This window comes from Pistacia vera, unplaced genomic scaffold (genome assembly GCF_008641045.1).
Source record: "Pistacia vera cultivar Batoury unplaced genomic scaffold, PisVer_v2 Contig433, whole genome shotgun sequence".
NCBI lineage: Eukaryota > Viridiplantae > Streptophyta > Magnoliopsida > Sapindales > Anacardiaceae > Pistacia > Pistacia vera.
The window spans coordinates 380,955-398,549 of NW_022196261.1; the positions used below are offsets into that span (position 1 = coordinate 380,955).

The window sequence follows — 17,595 nt, forward strand, 5'->3', positions numbered from 1 at the left end:
ACCGTCTTTTGGTTCAAGTATCTGTTCGCTGCCTCAGCGGACAGCGCTCTTTCTGCTTCGACGTCCTCTAGGCTCTGTTTGATCTTTGCGATCTCCTCTTTCAGATCATTTTCCCCCTTTGCGGCTCCCTGCCGAGCCTTCTCCAAGGACATTCTCATGGCGAGCAGAGCCTACAAACAAGAAATGAGTTAGAATGAAAATGGCGGACAAACTCTTCAAGAACAGTTAGTTCACTTTGCTTAGATGCTGAACCGACGGGTCATCAGGTCAACATCGCCCGTATCGACGAACTCATCGTATGAATCGGATAATCCACACTCAAGTAGAGAGTAGACTACCGGCTGCAGGTATATGGGCAAGTTCCCCAGCGCGTCCAGCACTGGTGTGTCCTTCGCCTTGTCGGCAGCAACCGTCTCATCCGCGGGTTCCTTGCCCAACCCCCTTCCGACGTCCCGCAGCGACCTCAGGGGTTGATCACCCTCAGATTCGGTCTCTGACTCATCGACCTGAATATGCTTCCTCTTCTTCGACCGCTGAGCCATTATCTTCCGCCTCGGGCAAGCAAGCGATGGTCGAGCGACCTGTTCTGTCCTGGTCGTTTCTTCCTCAAGACAAGGCTAGGAAGGCGCGGCAGTTCACACCAGTTGTGCCGCTACGGGGTGAGCAGCTTTGGCTGCCCTAGCCCTCCTCAATCGAGGGAAGTTAAATGGCGCTCGCCAGGGCTGCTCGGACTCTTTCTGAGGCATGGTCGCTGCATGCAAGTATGTTAGTAACTAAACAAAAATTATTCTACGACCATAAAGGAATCAGTCGGCCCAACTTACACTCTGGGGACTCTAAAGACGCGTTATTGCTGAAAAAACCGTACTTTCGCAAGTTCACGGTCGTCACGAGCTTCTTCGCGTCCCGACTTTCTTCGGGGAGAACCCCAAAATACATGATCCTGTCCAGGTCGGTGAGCAGGTTTAGGCTGGTCGACTTGTTAACTGCAAAAGAATGCAGGTCGTTAGAAAAAGAAACGCACAGTAAATGAATCTAGCGAAGAGGAACCTACTTGGATCCTGAAAGTGGCAGTAGCCGTCGTAACAGAAGAAGAAAAACGTCGTCTCGTAGGCCCCCGCGTTGCTGGGATAGCTATGTATCCCTCCGACAATGGTAGGTCGCCGGGACAAGTAATATGAGTGTAGCCGAGTTCCACTGCTGTTAGCTCGCCCAAGGCTCTCTCGCAGCACGTGATGTACATCGCAACGGTGATGACATACGCGTTTGGCAGTAACTGCATTGGTGCGATCCCGAAGTGATCCAGGACCGACCTAATAAAAGGGTGAAAAGGAATCATCCCCCCACCCTTGAAGATCTCTTCGGAGATCGCAGCTAAGCCATCAGAAGGATGCCGCGACGACCGGGTGGTGTCAAGGAACAACTCCGCGCGAACGTTGAACTGTTTCTTTACCCTCTCGAACTCCTCTCGAGTGAGAACCGAGAAGACCTCAAGGGTTGCGTTCGCGGGAACATCCCGCAAAGACGAGTCGGCTCCTTCCTCGGATCTAGACGCTGAGGGTTCCATTCCGCAGTTTGCAACAGCGACAGACAGAAGGTCATTTTAGCCATCGTACGTTACCCCGTACGGCGGCATGGAACAAATTCCCTAAACCCTAACAGTGACTTAAGCCGCCATTCACGGCTCGAACCCGACTCCAGCGTCACGTCTCTGATGAAACATCAGAAGACCCAACGCCATTGCACCGCCATGAAAGCTAAAAAAAAAAAAAAAAAAAAAAAAAAAGCCCTTACCTTTTGTGGCATGTGACTGTGGACGGTTCTTGCTTCGGGTATCGGAGAGATGCCAATCGGAAAAGAAAAGCTTTCGGTTGGCAAAGATTTTTCGCTCGAGGCAAAAGAGATTCTGGTGGCATCATCTAAAAAATTTGGGCTTTTATATGGACTATGAACCGGTGTTTACCACCCCTCGGAATCAAAACGACGCTTGGGCGGCAACTATTTCTCACCGTTGATCGCGGACACGTGTCGCTGATCAATGGGGGGGAGAGAGTTACAACTAAGGACGGTCAAACCCACGACCCTTCCGTTGAGAAACTCGAACGACGCCTTTCTCTCTCTCTGCATTAATTGCGCCCCACGCCGCATTTAATGCTGTGATAAGAGTTGTCGTTTTGAGCGTGTCAAGCAATTAATGCTCTGTCAAAGCAATAACGCGTCAGCACACAATGCATTTAATGCGCCTGGCAGACGCTTAACACGCGCAGAGCGCCTGACAACGCAGAAAATGCTTCATTAAATCTCCATCCCTAAGGTATGGTAAGGAACACCTGATGAAGTCAGGTTGCTTGGGCGATGGCTGTCAGGTCCCTTAGGCGAGGGTCGTCAGGTCGCTTGAGCGATGGCTGTCAGGTCGCTTGGGCGATGGCTGTCAGGTCCCTTAGGCGAGGGTCGTCAGGTGGCTTGAGAGATGGCTGTCAGGTCGCTTGGGCGAGGGCCGTTAGGTCGCTTGAGCGATGGCTGTTAGGTCGTTTTGACGAGGTTCGTGCGAGGTCGTGTTGGCAAAAGGCCCTATCCCGAGCTTCTTTCATTCAGGTCGGAATTGTCAGAACTTCCAGAAAACCTCTAATCGCGACATGGCTTTGTTTCCAAGGTTCGATCCTCAAACCTTAAAAACTAGGGGACTTCTGTTTTGCCTGGGAAATCAAGGGCTGACGTGGGAAATCACGTGATAGAGTGTGACTTGCTCCTGTCAAAATGGTAAGCGCACGCCAGACCTGGCAGACGCTGTGGAGATCCCACGTGTCCATTCCTTGCTCCAAATCGCGTGAAATCAGTTTGGAAGGTGGGCAATGTGACGTAAAGCCGGATTTTGTCCTGATATTCACACCAACCCACGGATTTAATGATGATTACTTACACTCATCTCACTATAAAAAGGAGAAGACCCCTTCATTGAGGGGATTCGGCCATTTTACACTCTGAATTAGCTATCCCTCTCTCTCTTGTATGTTTGCATTTACTTTTTACTAGTCATTTGTAAGTCAGTCCGCTGTTGCGACCTGACCTACAATATTAATACAACTATCAGTGGACGTAGGACTTGCTACCTGAGCATCCGAACCACTTTAAAAAGCTATTACTACTACATTTACTACATACTTTATCCATACTCATGTGTGTCTCTTGGCCAACCAACGTTATGCACGTGTCGATTAGTTGATGTCAAAATCACGCATCAACAATTATAAACTATCTTTATGTAGTAATGTCACATCAATTCTTATAATATGTTTGTATGCGTAATATTTTTATTTTTATCTAAGTTAATTTTTCGCATAAAGATTTGACAGACACTCAAGAATTAAAGAAAGTTGGATATGAAGAACGCATGATTTATCATTCTACTAAGCAGATGTAGCTAGCTAGGTACATTTTACATTTATTAAAGAAGAAAATAAAAAAGACTTCCAATTTAATGGGATCATGTGGTAGGTACAAACCCTAGTTGCCTGCCCAAAAAGGGGTACATTAATGTGAATTATGGTGTGATTGAAATTTGAAAACCCTAAAGTAAAAAGAAAAAGAAATTGAACGTTGGAAATAGTACCAAAGATCACAAGTGAAGAGAATTCATTATAAAAATTGAAAATTTAAATGAGAATTTAGGTTGAAGTGCGTGTGCATGCACGTGCAAACATGTGTGTGACTGTGAATATATGTGGAAGGAGCCGCACGTGCCCACATGTGTACGTGATTTTCTTGAAAAGGACAGCAGTAAAATGTGATGGCATGTGGATTCATAAAAACCTTGTCAACTTCTGTTACCATTCCTCCCCTTCCCCCAAGAAATTTCAACACTCTCTACTCATCTCACCTTCCTCTTTAATTACTCTCTTAACATTTCACACTTATCGGATCTCTAATCCGCCAAATTAAAAAAAAAAAAATATATATTTACTTATAAGAGAATTTAATCACGACACTCAATTGTGTGGTGATAAGACCATACAATAAAAAATATGATACATAGTGACATATAGGTTAATTTTATATCACTTATTAATAACTTTTTTTTTTTTTTTTTTTTTGTTAATGACCAAAGATGTCCAGATTAACAGTTTACACATACCTTAATTAATTTTTTGGGATCTTAAAATTATCGATCAAGTAACAAAGATGTCCAGATTAACAGTTTACACATACCTTAATTAATTTTTTGGGATCTTAAAATTATCGATCAAGTAAGAACTCTAATGACTATCCTTATTTTGATGATCGAGGGTGTTCAGACAACAGTTTATACACATCTTAACTAATCTCTCCAAACCCTAAAATAACTGACCAAGTAAAAACTTTAGTGACTATCCTATATATTAGCAACGGAGTAAAGACTTGAACTCAAAACTTTTTGAATAATACATCCAAGAGCCCTTATCAAACTACTCAACCATCTAAAGATAGTTGTCTAAAAACTATCACTATAGTGGATCCCTATAAAAACTAATTATGTTATGAGACGGTCTCACCGTGTCAGTGCTTTAATCTTAATAGCTAATATTGTGTAAACATCCCACATGCTAAATAAAAGAAGAAGATACAGAGAAAGGGAAAAGATACAGTACATAAATAAACCAGTACTAGATTTGTCTACTGCATAACATCTTGGCCTTTTTAGCTGATAAATAGAGAGGACCACACCCCAACTAAAAACAATCAAAAGAAAGCAATAAAATGTCATCCAATAAAGAAGAAGCAGGGGAGAGAGAGATAGAATTACTGCAGGAAAGAGGTATGTGTCCATATACTGAGGAAGGGAAAAATGGTCGTGTACCCGGTTTTGTTAAGAGGGTACACTGTGCCTCGCTGTCTCGCATGTGAAGAAGTTGTGGCTTTCTCTTCTCTCTCTTACATGCACCAACTATAATCCCCAAACCCCAACTGGCAATTTTTCTCCATTCTTAATTTCCTCTCTTCCTCCTTTCACTCACCACAAAGTTTTATTTACTCTTTCTCATTACAAAAAATATTACCAAAATGAACGTTTTGGCTTCAGAATGCACCAGTGGCTGTGAGTCTGGGTGGACTCTCTACTTAGAGCAATCTAATTTTGCTTCACATAGGAATACTAATAAGTTTGTTGATGGTAAGGCTGGTTTTTCTGAACAAGATTTTCAACGTTGTGATGATGATGAAGAGGAAAGTTTATCTATGGTTTCTGATGCGTCTTCTGGACCTCCAACTTTCCATGAAGATGATGTGTGTTTCAATGATGTTGATAGATACCACCAGCAACACCCTCCTTCTTCCAAGGCTACAACTCCACGAGTGGCCAATGGTAGTGGGAAAATAAGGCTGAAAAAGAAAGAAAAAAGAAGCCGCGAAAAACAAGAACTTCTGCCTTCTTTTCTTGACGACACTGCTAGTTCTCCAGTCATCAACTTCTCCTCCAAGGTAATACTTCACATTAATTTATAGCCTGTTTTAGAAAATGTGAGACCCTAAAGTTTTGCTTTTTACTTGTGTTGTTCACGAGTTCTTAATCATTTATTGCAGAATAATTTTGGTGCTGTAAACAACAATCAGGCATCAATGGAGAGTGTCTTAGATTATTCTCAAGGGTACTCTGCAACTGACTTTCAGGTATACTTTTACAGCTAGTTTAATTTGTTCTAATATTTGGTTGTTTGTTTGCAAAGTGTGCATGTCAATAACCTTTGAGTTAATTTCTTGCAGGGGAGATCTGCATTTCAAGACCCTTTTGCTTTCTTGCAATCTCCTCACTCTGGAAACCATGTTCAAAATAACCAGTTGAGTAAATCTTTTAATAGTCTGACAATGCATCAAATTCAAAGTTTGAATATTTAAGGTACTATATTAAATGATGATCATCTCATTGAGAGTTTCAATATTTGAGTTTACAGGTGGTTATAAAGGGTAATTAAGAGGAATGATGGAGATGAGATAAGGATGATTTCCATCAGTTGCTGCTCTTCCTGCTGCATGCTATTGCAGAAATGTTGGTGTTGAAGTTGCACTAAAAGAGATGGTTTAGAGAGTTAGTTGTCAAATTAAAAACTCAAAAGCAAATGGATGTCATCAAATTAAGAGGATCTTGTTGCTTCCTCTTTTTCTTTTTCAAGTTTTCCTAATTTTACCTGTCAATGCAGTGGGAAACAACCAACGATGATGAGAGCAAAAGTTAGAGATAAATTTCTTGTTTTCAAAATTAAATTATCTTGTCAATGAATAGTGGGTGCAAATGAGCTGAATTTTGTCCTTTAGGCCGCCTCTTGTGCAATTATGCACAGTCCTCCTTTTTTAATGGAGCCCCATGCCCTCTTTATTTCACCACCACTAGCTTTCTCTCCTACTCTTATCATAAATAACCAGTACAGCAGCCTCATTATAAAATCAAGCATATGAAAGCCATTTGCCTCTTAAAGCCAAGGAGCAAACAAATAATAAGCAACTGATGCATAATACAATTAATGTAATCATTCAGTAATGCACATTAACAAATGCATACAATTCTTTAACTCATAAATCTAATTATTTTATATACAAAAGAAGGGACACATGCAAACAATTGTTTGCTGGATTCTCAGTAGAATATGAGTAAGATCCTAATGCAGATCTGATAATTTATTAGGTGGGATTTGCGGAAATCTATTATGAAAGTGAAAAGTTTGATGAGTAGAAGTTATGTGTCCATCAGACAAAGATCCATCCACATTGATACTTCGTATTTTCTCATAATAAATCACAAAATGAAAAGAAAAATGAGACAAGGTAGATGATGGGAGATCAGAGTGAAGGAAATGACAAACTCATGCTGGAAAGATTTCATATTCTTCATGACCCGTTTTGGAAGCCTGAAGATCCTGCCGTGATTTTCCTGACCCAATGGAACATGCTCCATTTAATTTAATGTGTACTCTTTATCTCATTTGTAAGGATCTTAATAATTAAACCATTTGTTTTTCAATTGTGCTCCCTCCAACCCTGTCCTGCTTGTAGCTGTCATTGACTTGATGTCATGCCAATTTATATGGCTTCCTTCATTTCTTTATTGAAGTAACTGTTTCCTAGTCTCTTCTCAATAACATTATATTAGGGGAAAAAGTTGGAAAGATCCAAGTTGGGAATTTAGGATTTCAAGTCTGATCTATACCCTGTTCGTTTTTTCATTTTTTATATATTCTCATGTAGTCAAAAATTACAAGGAATGAAAAGAAAAAGACAACTAAACAATATAAAAAAATTGGTGCTTAAATTTCCTCACTGCACTCCAATCAATTGAAAGGATCTAATTCAAGTAATGAGGATAAACATCTATGTTTTTCCACCACCACCAAACAAGAACCTTCTTTCTCTCCTGTAACTACAGAGGGAAACGGAATTGCTTTCTTGTTTCTTATATTTACTCATTTCTATTCCTGTCTCCATTTCCTTTTAGCTTCCTTTGTTTCCATTTTCCATGACACCACTCACTATTCACCTTGTCCTTTTAATCATCTTCACATTCATTACCTCTTTCCTCTAGCACTGAGTTTCTTTCCGGATTGTTCTTCATTTTAAGTATTTGCCGCTGTGAAACTTACATGAATTCATCTACTTTTATATTTTTTTAATTTGCTTGAGTCCGGTACACAACATGAAATATTTCAAGTCCTAATTTAGTACAGCATATATAAAAGATGACTGAATGAATTGTTTTAAACTGGTCAATTTTTTCAAAGAATCCAAGAGGAATTGATCTTATCGTTTTACTAAAATATCGTTTCTTAATTTATACATGGATAACTCAAAGAAACTAAGACAAAAAAATATAGCTTAAAGCTAGCTACGTTATTGGATTCTGCACCAATTTTCCTCGTGATCAAAAGAATTGATATTTTTATTTTTAGTGAGTTCATCAGCTCAAAGTATAATTCCCAACTACTCAAATTTATAGACTCAGTTAAACATATAATTACTGCATGAAGATTGTACTTTTAAATTGAATACCGACCAGGAAGTTATCTGAAATAGAATAAAAATAAAATTTATTATTTAAAAGATCGACATGCGTATCCCACCATAACAGGAGTTGTAGCCTCAAAAGTCATCTGCAAAATCAACATGATAATTTTCAAGGCTTCTTTTTTATTGTTGCAACTTATAACATAATTGCCACATGACACCTTCAAAGGGTTTTCAAATTCTTGCTCAAGCAATGGAAAAGTAATCCCTTATATAATATACAGCCATTATATATATGTACATACACGAATTTAACTAATATATTAAATATGTTTTGTATAGAGTAAATGACTTTTTCTCACCTAAATAATGATTTAATGACAGTTTCACACCTACAGACTTTTAAAATATCACTTTACTATCCAAATTTATATTCCGTTTTCGATTCCAACATTGTTGTGACCTTATACCACCATCATTCTCTTCCCCGATCATCACTTACCCTCAAACCCTACTCTTGTCAACCCCACCAATTATTGGCAATCAAGCGATTAGGGTTTACATAGTCGTCTTCTCCAAGTCAAATTCTGATTAATCTCAACCATCAAAATACAATATTCCACCACTAAAAGACTTATTAGTCTTCTCTCTTCAAAAGCCCCAATAGCTTGGACTGAGTTTACTCTCTTTGTCGTTGGAGTATGAATTATTAAATTTAGATAGTAAAATAGTATTTTAAAAATTTGTGTGTCATTAAACCATTGAAAAAGTCATTAACTCTTTTGTATATAGAAGTAAGAGAATTAAACCTTATTTTAAGTAGGCATCATTCTGTAAAAAAGATTGCAGTGAGATTTCCTCAATTAATCAACTCCCTCCTGTATTAACTTGTCTTTATCAAGTCATGCATTAATCTCTTTAAATTAAAATGCAGTTAGATATATAATATCAAACTTCAAAGAAAGTAGTACTGACAAGAAGCATTAATTTCCCACCCGCAGTCACCTAATTCTGCTTCCTCATTTGTGTACAAATTTGTTGGACTTCACCTGTGAAAATGGCAACGTGTCTCTTATAAGAATGAGTCAAATAAAATGCAATAGAGAGGTTCAGAATAAACATATATGATGTTCGGGAGGACATGATTTTTGTTCATTAATTTAAATTCAATCTACTTAAATTGTTGTTTCTAGATTTTAAATTGCTTAAATTAAATTAAATTCGATTTGATATCATATATATATATTTTTAGGAATCCTGTAAATCCTCTCTCTTTCATCTTTTTCTTTTTCATATTGATATACACACATTTTCATTCATCTTGACACGTATACGAAGACAGAAGGAGGAGAAATAAATAAATAGCTCGAAACCAATGTGAGATGGCTCACATGTGTCATCAAAAACAAACATGCTACTATATGTATGAGGAGCCTATCTGAGCCCATTTAGGCCGAGCCATTACGACAATCGTGCCAGTATAAGTTTGAGGAGCCAGTGCGAGCCCATCTAGGCCCATTCCCGCCTAAAATATGAGCACATTAGGCCCATATCAATTACTGCCACAAATGTGTTTGTGCTTTTGTGGAGCCAATGTAAGCCCATTTTGGTTGCATAGCCCATCTAGCCCCATTCAGCATCACTAAAAATATGAGCACATTGGGCCCATATCAATTACTGCCACAAATATGTTTGTGCTTTTGTGGAGCCAATGTGAGCCCATTTTGGTTGGCATAAGCCTTCATCGTTTATTGTCTACCCAATTGCCAAGTTCTTACCAATTAACATTTTAGGTTGCACATTTCATCCTTCAAATTTCTTCTTTTGTTTTAGGAATACTATTTTTTTTTTTTTTTTTTTAAATTAAATGTTGGGAAAAAAATTTGTTAATATAAAAGGTAATAGATAAGGGAAACCAAGAACCCTACTTCTCAAACAACCTTTATTTCAGGGATAATTTACTAAAAGAGTTTCATGACACGTAACGACCTTTTAGGACATCCACGTTGAAAAAAATAGGTCATGTCAAATGATAATTGAAGCTAGCATATTAGCATAGACAATGAAGTAAGGTTATCGATCAATCAAGGACAAGAGTTGGTATGACAAATCTAAGGAACGTAAGAAATCACAAATGCCCTAATCTCTTACACGTGTCAAATCTCCAAAGAGTTATACAGTTATAAATGGAGAAAGTTGTAGTTCCAAGCAAGACACAAACACTCACAACCTAGGACTTCGCACTGAAAATATTCCTCTTACTCTTGAGATTAAGTGCTTGTTTAATCCTCCTTGGTTATACTATGGACTGACTTGGAGCGTCGGAGAAGGCACGCTAGCACCACCTTTGCTGCCTCTTCGCAGTTCCGTAACTTTTTTCAGGCCATTCTTTGCAATTGGGCTTTCAGCTGAAGTTCTTCCGTTGCAAGCCCAAATCCTTTTTCTTTGGATTTGCAAGTGCGAGCTCAATTGATGTTGATGAAGGCCCAAACCAAAAACCGACTTTAACAACCTTACAAATTTTTTATCACCATTACTAAAACTTCTGGCTTTGACAAAAATAAGATAAAGTTAATTGGTTTGAAAATTTTAACATCATTTCTGGGAAATTTTTGCACCCAAAGAGTAAGCTTCTTTTTTCTTTTTAGAGCACAGTCCTCTATTTTCTTGTATGTATAATTTGTCGCCCACGCAAATAAACCCTAACTTCGATTAGTATGGTTAAGAAAAACTCATTACCTCACTTAAAGAAAGAATAATTTATGTAATTTTTATTCAAACGTCTTGTGTTCAAGTTTCACAAAGTAAGTGATCACTTACCATATTTGTGATTTATTTGACTCATTGGATTTGTAGGGTGTTTAATAAAGTTCGAAAACTAATTGAGTTGCGCACAAACTTATCCGAACAGCTCGATCATAAAAAAATAAAAAAAAATTTAGTTAATTTTAATTTTGACTGTATAAAGAGGTTAAATAAGTAATTATATCACTGACAATTCCACACTACATATTTGGATAAAAGAAACTTAGAAATGAGCTTAATTTACTCTAGCAATTCATACATTTGAACTTAATAATTGCATACAATTATAATAATTTTGCAATAACAACTAGTTAAAGAAAAGATTGGAAGACAATCTTATTTGTTAGTCTGAAGCCAATCAAGAATACCCTTCTCTGATTCAGAGAGTTGCTGGTTCTCCTTGGCTTTCAGAGATCCTTCTATAAATTCAAAGTAATCTTTGTAATTCCGCTTGTAATAGCTTTCCAGTCTCTGCCAATAGACATAATTTGATATCAGAATAAATAATAAAATGCTTTATCGGTCTATAAGTTTATATATATATATATAGAGCTTCAATTGACTTCAAGCAAGCTAAAGGTTTTACCTCCTTGTCATTCTTTGCCTTGTTTTCCTCTGATTTCTTTAAATATTCTGATAAGATTAACAAATTTTCAGACACACATGCATATAAACTCTTAAAAAAGAAATTAACATGGACAACAAAGAGATTGAACAAGAAAAGAAAACAAAAAAGTACTTTTAAGAAGCTCAGTGGTGGAGTCGTTAACTTGAGGAGCGGCAGCTACAGTGGATAGAAGTAGCCCTCTTCTTCCTATATCAATATCGGTGACTGCGGCGGCTTTTGCCTTTGGTTTTGTTCTTGAAGGTTTTGATTCTCTTCTACTGGGAACTGCTTGGACATTTAACGAAGCATATTTGTTGACAGTCACAGTTAAAGCCATCAAAATACTTTGGCCTATTGAACTCATCAGTAATCATTACACTTCAAGCTCTCTCTGGAGTTGAAGTTGGGTTGGTTATGGTTGTGGAATTGGAATGGCCAGAGCCACCAGTTTTTAGACCTGTAGATGATGATATATGATATTTTTTTTAGATTTATTTTCTTTTTCTCTCGCTTTATCCTCTGCATGGTAAGTCAGTCGTCGTAAATTACTTAACAGCCCTTCCTACTTTCAGTATTTATAAAATTTAGTTTATAAATTACTTAAATCATTTTAATTTATAAAATAAACTTGAAATCTGAAAATGATAAGAGAGAGGTTGAAAATCCAAATTTAATGCATTTGTTTGTGTGTAACATGTGAACGAACTAGAGAACAATGTAACACCGCATTCTGAAAAGCAGTTAATAATTCTACAAATTGTCAGTGTTATTCTAAGTAGATAGACTAAATTATTTGTCCCAATTTTTTGCATTACTAAATCAAGTACAATGTATTTTAATTCTTTCTTGAGTTATTTTCAACCTGATAAATGTAATGGAAATATGATAAACCCCCAAGTTTCTTCGGATTCTTTCATAAGAAATAATAAATTTTGTTTTCGGTATTTTATTCCATTTTCCCTATATGGATATAGATAAATATGATTCATTGGAATTTCAGTTTTCCTATAATAATAAAGATTAGATGCTCTTATAGGAAATTTCAGATTGGAAACTTTCCATGATCTTTGAGCATATATGTTTAATTTTACAAAATGTATGCACTATTAAAATCTGGAAAAGCAGACATCAAATGTTCCTGCATTCAGAGCATATAATATAGATTTACAATATTCACAAACACAGCATGAAGCTTCAAGTTTTGGAAAGTTGCATTCATGTAAACAATTCCAACCATTGGCTTCTTTAACAATACAGAATCACCCTTCTTTCACTCCAGCAGACGCTTGTGCTTGCACCAGGCAATAGCAACTACATATAGGAATATACTCCCAGTTGCGCCGCCACCAACAGTCCACAGAAACTCTTGCATGCCTGATTTGTTTTCGTCAAACAGCTCGATGGTGATATTCATTCCAAATATACCAGCCACAACAACAAACGCACTCACCACAAGGGTTGCAGTTGTTAGCATGACCCCCATTTGCAAAAGATGATTCTGTTTGTCATCCAGCATTATGTTAATGTAGTCTTCTGTGTCATCTACGTACTCCCTCAGCTTCCAAGAAACAAAAACACAATGATAAGAAAATATGTGAAAAGCATCTGGGGAAAACTAGCGAATGGGTTGATTTCCAAATTGACAGTGAGTTTGTATATATAAGCAAAGAAAAACAACTTTAAATCTTTATTTTTTTTCCATGCATCTCCCAATGAGTATGAACCTTTCCATAACCATCATATCAAAATTCAAACTCAAAAATCATCACCCCCCTTCTTAAAATGGAAAAGCGGAAAACCCTTGTAGAGCTAGTGGAAAGTTTCTACCACCACAATGAGCAAACTACTATACTGTGTTTAAAACAAAATGGGAAAGTTTCTCTAAGCATGACGGAAAAACTATATTGTCTGTAAAAATTAATTTTTAAAGTCTACATTGCATAAAGCACCAGCCCTAATCTTGGCCAACAATCATATAAATAAGAATAATCTCAATGTTTCTAAGAAATCACCGGATTGCTATCATTTAAAACCAGCTACACCATACAAAGTGGAACATGTCATGTCCAAAGGAGTACTTGTCAGCCCTTTTTCAAATAATAAGCATCATCAACATGCTTGCCCTAAAAAGAGTTTCATAATCTTGCCACTGCACTTTGGAACAATGTTAATCTGTGACACATCTGGCTATCCTGATAAACCTACTTATAAGTTTTGTTCCACAACCAAAGTGACTGCTCTCTTACTCAAAACACTCCCCACTGCATGCCTGACCCTGAGCTGTTCCATCTAGTGGAATCCCTCAACACAATATGAGCGTAATCTTCACTCAACCACCCCAAAGTTTATATTCTAAACAAAAGAGTTTCGTCGATGTGTCTCAGCAACCACAACAAGAATTAGGTAATAACTAATAGTAAGCCTCAAAAATAAATGTCCAAAGCCATATTCACTGCCTCACTGGTAAAAACGCTTGGCTATGTCTAGAAGGATTTATGGTAAGAGTAGCAAAAATGTCAGATTTCTAATCTCAATCTACGGATAAAATCTGAACTAATAAATGCAATTAAGACTTCAACAATGATCACCACTCCGTTATACCATCCTATTCTTGTAATATATACTCATAATGCAAAGATACTTAAATGCTAGAGATTTTAAACTCTGATAAATAAGTTTAGGCCATGCGGCTGCCGATTGTGAGCCTCCTACTCATAGAATAGCAGTACCAGAGCAAGGAGCAAGGTGGGCACCCCTTGCACTTACACATTAAAATTCCCATGAAGAGAAGACTAATTAACTCCTCATAGGGTTCATGTATTATACAGTTGGAATGAGTTGCCTTAATCAATATCAACATCAGACCTCTGAAGATTGATGCATGAGGAGTAATCCTTGTCGAGACAGTTTATAAACCACATCCACATAAATGTTTAAAGGAAAAAGACATGCCTTGTAACACTTTAATACCCGTTTACATAAATGTTCAACAGTTCATACTGACATTAATATGTGATTGGCTAATCCTGATTTATTATCGTTCACCACTTCTTTATTTGTGACGCAAATGACTGTTTAGGGGAGGCAAATTAAGGAGAACTGCTGAACTGACTTTTCGAGGAAAAAAGTTTTATATTTTTTAACAGCACAAGGCTTTAATGTGTTTACTTTTGGTGTTGTGGTTGCCTATATATTTCCAAACAAGATATCAAGAGTTTATCACATCTATTTTAGTATTTGAGTCTTTTATTTGTTATTTTGGAGTTGTGTTTCATGAAATAGGATCAAGCAGTGAAATTGAGTTTCATACCGTAGACAGCTTGTTTAGTGTACCATCAATCTGCACAAAGTATGCCTCCAGGAGCATTTCAAGCTCCTCAACATCAAGTTGCTTGCTTATAGCACTGTGAGTGGTACTAGTACGAGTCCCGTGGCTTTCCCTGCCAAGTACGTTATGTGCAGTAAACAACTCATGGGTGTTCTCTGCGTTAAGATCAACTTCATAACTAGTGGATCCCCCAGCAGCATTCACTGATAATTCAGCCGGAGTCCTGGAACAGTAGGAGAAAAGCAAAAATAAAAATAACAAATAGGAAGGCAGATAACAAAGTGATAGAAATTGGTACCTGTCATCCATATTTGATTGAAGAACTTCATCATCCACGTATCTCTCTCATCATAGAAGAAGTGGAGGAGTTTTCAAGTTGTTGAACCAACTTCTCGGTCAGATACATCTCAGCCATGTCTTCATCATCATCTAGCAAGTGTTCAATTCATCCCTCACCTGGAGATGAACACATGTCATCATAGTCAAAAAAATAATAGAAAGAAAAACTATCAATAACTTGAGTGCATGGTTTGATTAGGTGATGAACATGCGCTCTTAAAATGTATCCACAAGGTTACTAAGTGTACCAGCCTAGCAACACAGAGTAACAGAAAACCATTTACAATCCTAATATTGAAATCACTCAACCTTCTGAACACGTCCAGTTATTGCAACCAAGCGGCTCTTAATTGACGGACACGTTCCAAATTGAGAGTACTGATCTTTGAAGTCAGCTTATCTAAAGCCGGGGTGAGCTTCTAGTTCCAATGTTTTGCCTTATTTAGAAACAAGAACAAGTAAAATTACAAGAACAAAGAAAATAAATGGAAGACGCTAGACAGTCAAGAAAAATCTAAGAAAGTAGGAAATAAGGTTAATTACTTCATTTTTAAGCAACTGCAAGCAGCCTCAAGGCAGGCTTCTAGGGCAAACAACTCAATGGAAGAACCTTTGATCCATCCGGTTCTCAAGACCTTGTTTCCCACTGCCTTAACTTCCTCGTGTTGATCCTCATACTGTGGAAAACCTCCAGCAAATTTGGAGGACTGGAATCTCTTGATTGTGGTTCTTCCAATCATACAAATTTATCATTTTGAATCATCTCCAGTGCCCTCCTATACAAAAGACCATAATAACAACACACAAAGTGTATAAATAACAATCAAAAAACTTCACCAAACAACAAATTAATATAAATCAACATAAATGTAAAATTGAAGGTGAAGGCCTTGCAGCCCATGTAATAATGAGCATTCGCATTTGACTCAAACAAATGACAAATGCACTTTATGCCAGTAAAAAAAAAATCACAATTCATTATCAGGAATTTTACTGACCTCCCTTTCAACTTTCAAGAATAGATTTATAACAATTTTCATATTTCAAGAGAGTTCTGATAAAATGAACACATACTCCGTCCAAAGTACCTAAATATGCTGTTTTAACTTCACAAAAAAGTGAAACAATTATAATGTAAAAGGAAAAAAAAAATCAAAAACAAAAATAAAAACCTGAGCTTTAGTGGCTGATAGTGACAAAATCCTCCTCTTAACTCTCAACAAAGGGAACAACAAAAGGGTCTCTTGAATTGAGCAACAGAACTTCCTGGGCAGTAATAATAGCCTTGATGTGCTCCAAATTAATAACAATAGCCCGTCACGGCCCAACACAGTTGAAGGGTAGACAGTTGCGGATCCAGGATCCGAAGGTCTCGTGCCGGCAGCCCCGTGCGCCGCATGATGGCGTGCTTTCCGGCTTCCACTACTGGGCCTGCCCACTCGAATCAGAAGTAGCCAGGGACGGACTCCCGCTGCCTTCTTACGGAGACCAGCGGCGGTGGATAGAAGCCATGTTGGCGGAGACGGTTGGTGGCCGGGCTGATTCCGGGTCATCATCGGGTTGGGTAGGACCCGGTTTTGAGTGTGGAGGATGGTGGTTTCTCATCGTACGGAATCGCGTTGCGTTAGTCGGTTGGCTGATCTCTCAACCATTTATTAAGGAACAAAGATAACTTACAAATCATTTTCACAAGCGTCTTTTACAAACTTGAAATGTTAGCTTACAGTTGGTGAACTCGCGTTTAGGTAATAGGACCTATTTTTGGATAGACAAATAAATTGATCAATTATGAATTAATATATCGTATTTATGAAAAAAAATTATGGATATAATATTATTGTATACTAAGACGAGTATGATTAGTGCACCTAAGGATGTATACGAGCCGAGCCGAGTATTTCGATACTCAAACTCGGTTTGTGATGAACAGTACCAAGCTCGAGAGTGTGAAGGGGTACTCGAGCTTGATTAACCGAGCACAAATGAGCTCGAGCTCGAGACAGACTGTAAGTGTAATCTCAAAATTTAAAATTATAGTACTTTTCACAAAATAAAAATATTTAATATAAATCAACGTTTTATTTAATTTTTCTCTCTTCTCTCTTCTCTTTTTCATTATATAAATGTATATTTTATTAAGTTTTTTCTCTCCTTTCTCTTTTCTTTCATTCTCGTTCTTTTCAAAACTCTCTTTCTTCTCTTATTTCTCTTTGTTTTCTCCACTTCTCTCTCTTCTCCTCACTTCTCTTATTTTTCATTCTCAAAACTTTGTTGACCACAGTTAGTCGCCATGTGGGGACCTTGAGGCAACTAGATCTGGTTGCCGCAAGGCCTTCACATGACAGCCAAGCAACAGATAAGAAGAATTGAGGAGACAAGATCTGCTTCACAACCCCAGATAAAGAGATCCACCCTGCCCACAAAAAAAAAAAAAAAAAACCCCCTCAAATCCAAACAAAACCGTAACAACTAATAAACAATTTATAAACCAAAACACCTAGAAACCATTTCCAAGATCTGTAACTAAACCCCAAATGGCCACACAAATCTG

At 37.6% G+C, this 17,595-nt stretch overlaps 2 protein-coding genes and 1 pseudogene across 2 annotated transcripts; 1 reads left to right on the forward strand and 2 right to left on the reverse strand.

Annotated features, from left to right (window-relative positions):
* Positions 1–4,708: 4,708 nt before the first annotated feature.
* On the forward strand, positions 4,709–6,573 carry LOC116143905. Its single transcript, XM_031429354.1, has 4 exons — positions 4,709–5,454; positions 5,557–5,643; positions 5,737–5,810; positions 5,925–6,573. The coding sequence occupies exons 1-4, from the start codon at positions 5,038–5,040 to the stop codon at positions 5,932–5,934; spliced, it is 588 nt and encodes a 195-aa protein (XP_031285214.1). The 5' UTR covers positions 4,709–5,037; the 3' UTR covers positions 5,935–6,573.
* A 4,359-nt stretch (positions 6,574–10,932) lies between these two features.
* On the reverse strand, positions 10,933–11,847 carry LOC116143829. The gene is made up of 3 exons (XM_031429279.1): positions 11,510–11,847; positions 11,357–11,403; positions 10,933–11,241 (listed from the first exon to the last, which is right to left on the reverse strand). The coding sequence occupies exons 1-3, from the start codon at positions 11,739–11,741 to the stop codon at positions 11,107–11,109; spliced, it is 414 nt and encodes a 137-aa protein (XP_031285139.1). The 5' UTR covers positions 11,742–11,847; the 3' UTR covers positions 10,933–11,106.
* A 610-nt stretch (positions 11,848–12,457) lies between these two features.
* LOC116143873 lies at positions 12,458–16,828 on the reverse strand (annotated as a pseudogene).
* Positions 16,829–17,595: the final 767 nt, after the last annotated feature.

Bases quoted from the DNA above. Each gene is read 5' to 3' on its own strand.
- LOC116143905 (XM_031429354.1), top strand. From the start codon at position 5,038: ATGAACGTTTTGGCTTCAGAATGCACCAGTGGCTGTGAGTCTGGGTGG. The intron at 5,455-5,556 runs GTAATACTTCAC...CATTTATTGCAG, and splicing joins TCATCAACTTCTCCTCCAAG to AATAATTTTGGTGCTGTAAA. The intron at 5,644-5,736 runs GTATACTTTTAC...AATTTCTTGCAG, and splicing joins ACTCTGCAACTGACTTTCAG to GGGAGATCTGCATTTCAAGA.
- LOC116143829 (XM_031429279.1), bottom strand. From the start codon at position 11,741: ATGAGTTCAATAGGCCAAAGTATTTTGATGGCTTTAACTGTGACTGTC. The intron at 11,404-11,509 runs GTACTTTTTTGT...TAATCTTATCAG, and splicing joins CACCACTGAGCTTCTTAAAA to AATATTTAAAGAAATCAGAG. The intron at 11,242-11,356 runs GTAAAACCTTTA...GTCTATTGGCAG, and splicing joins AGGCAAAGAATGACAAGGAG to AGACTGGAAAGCTATTACAA.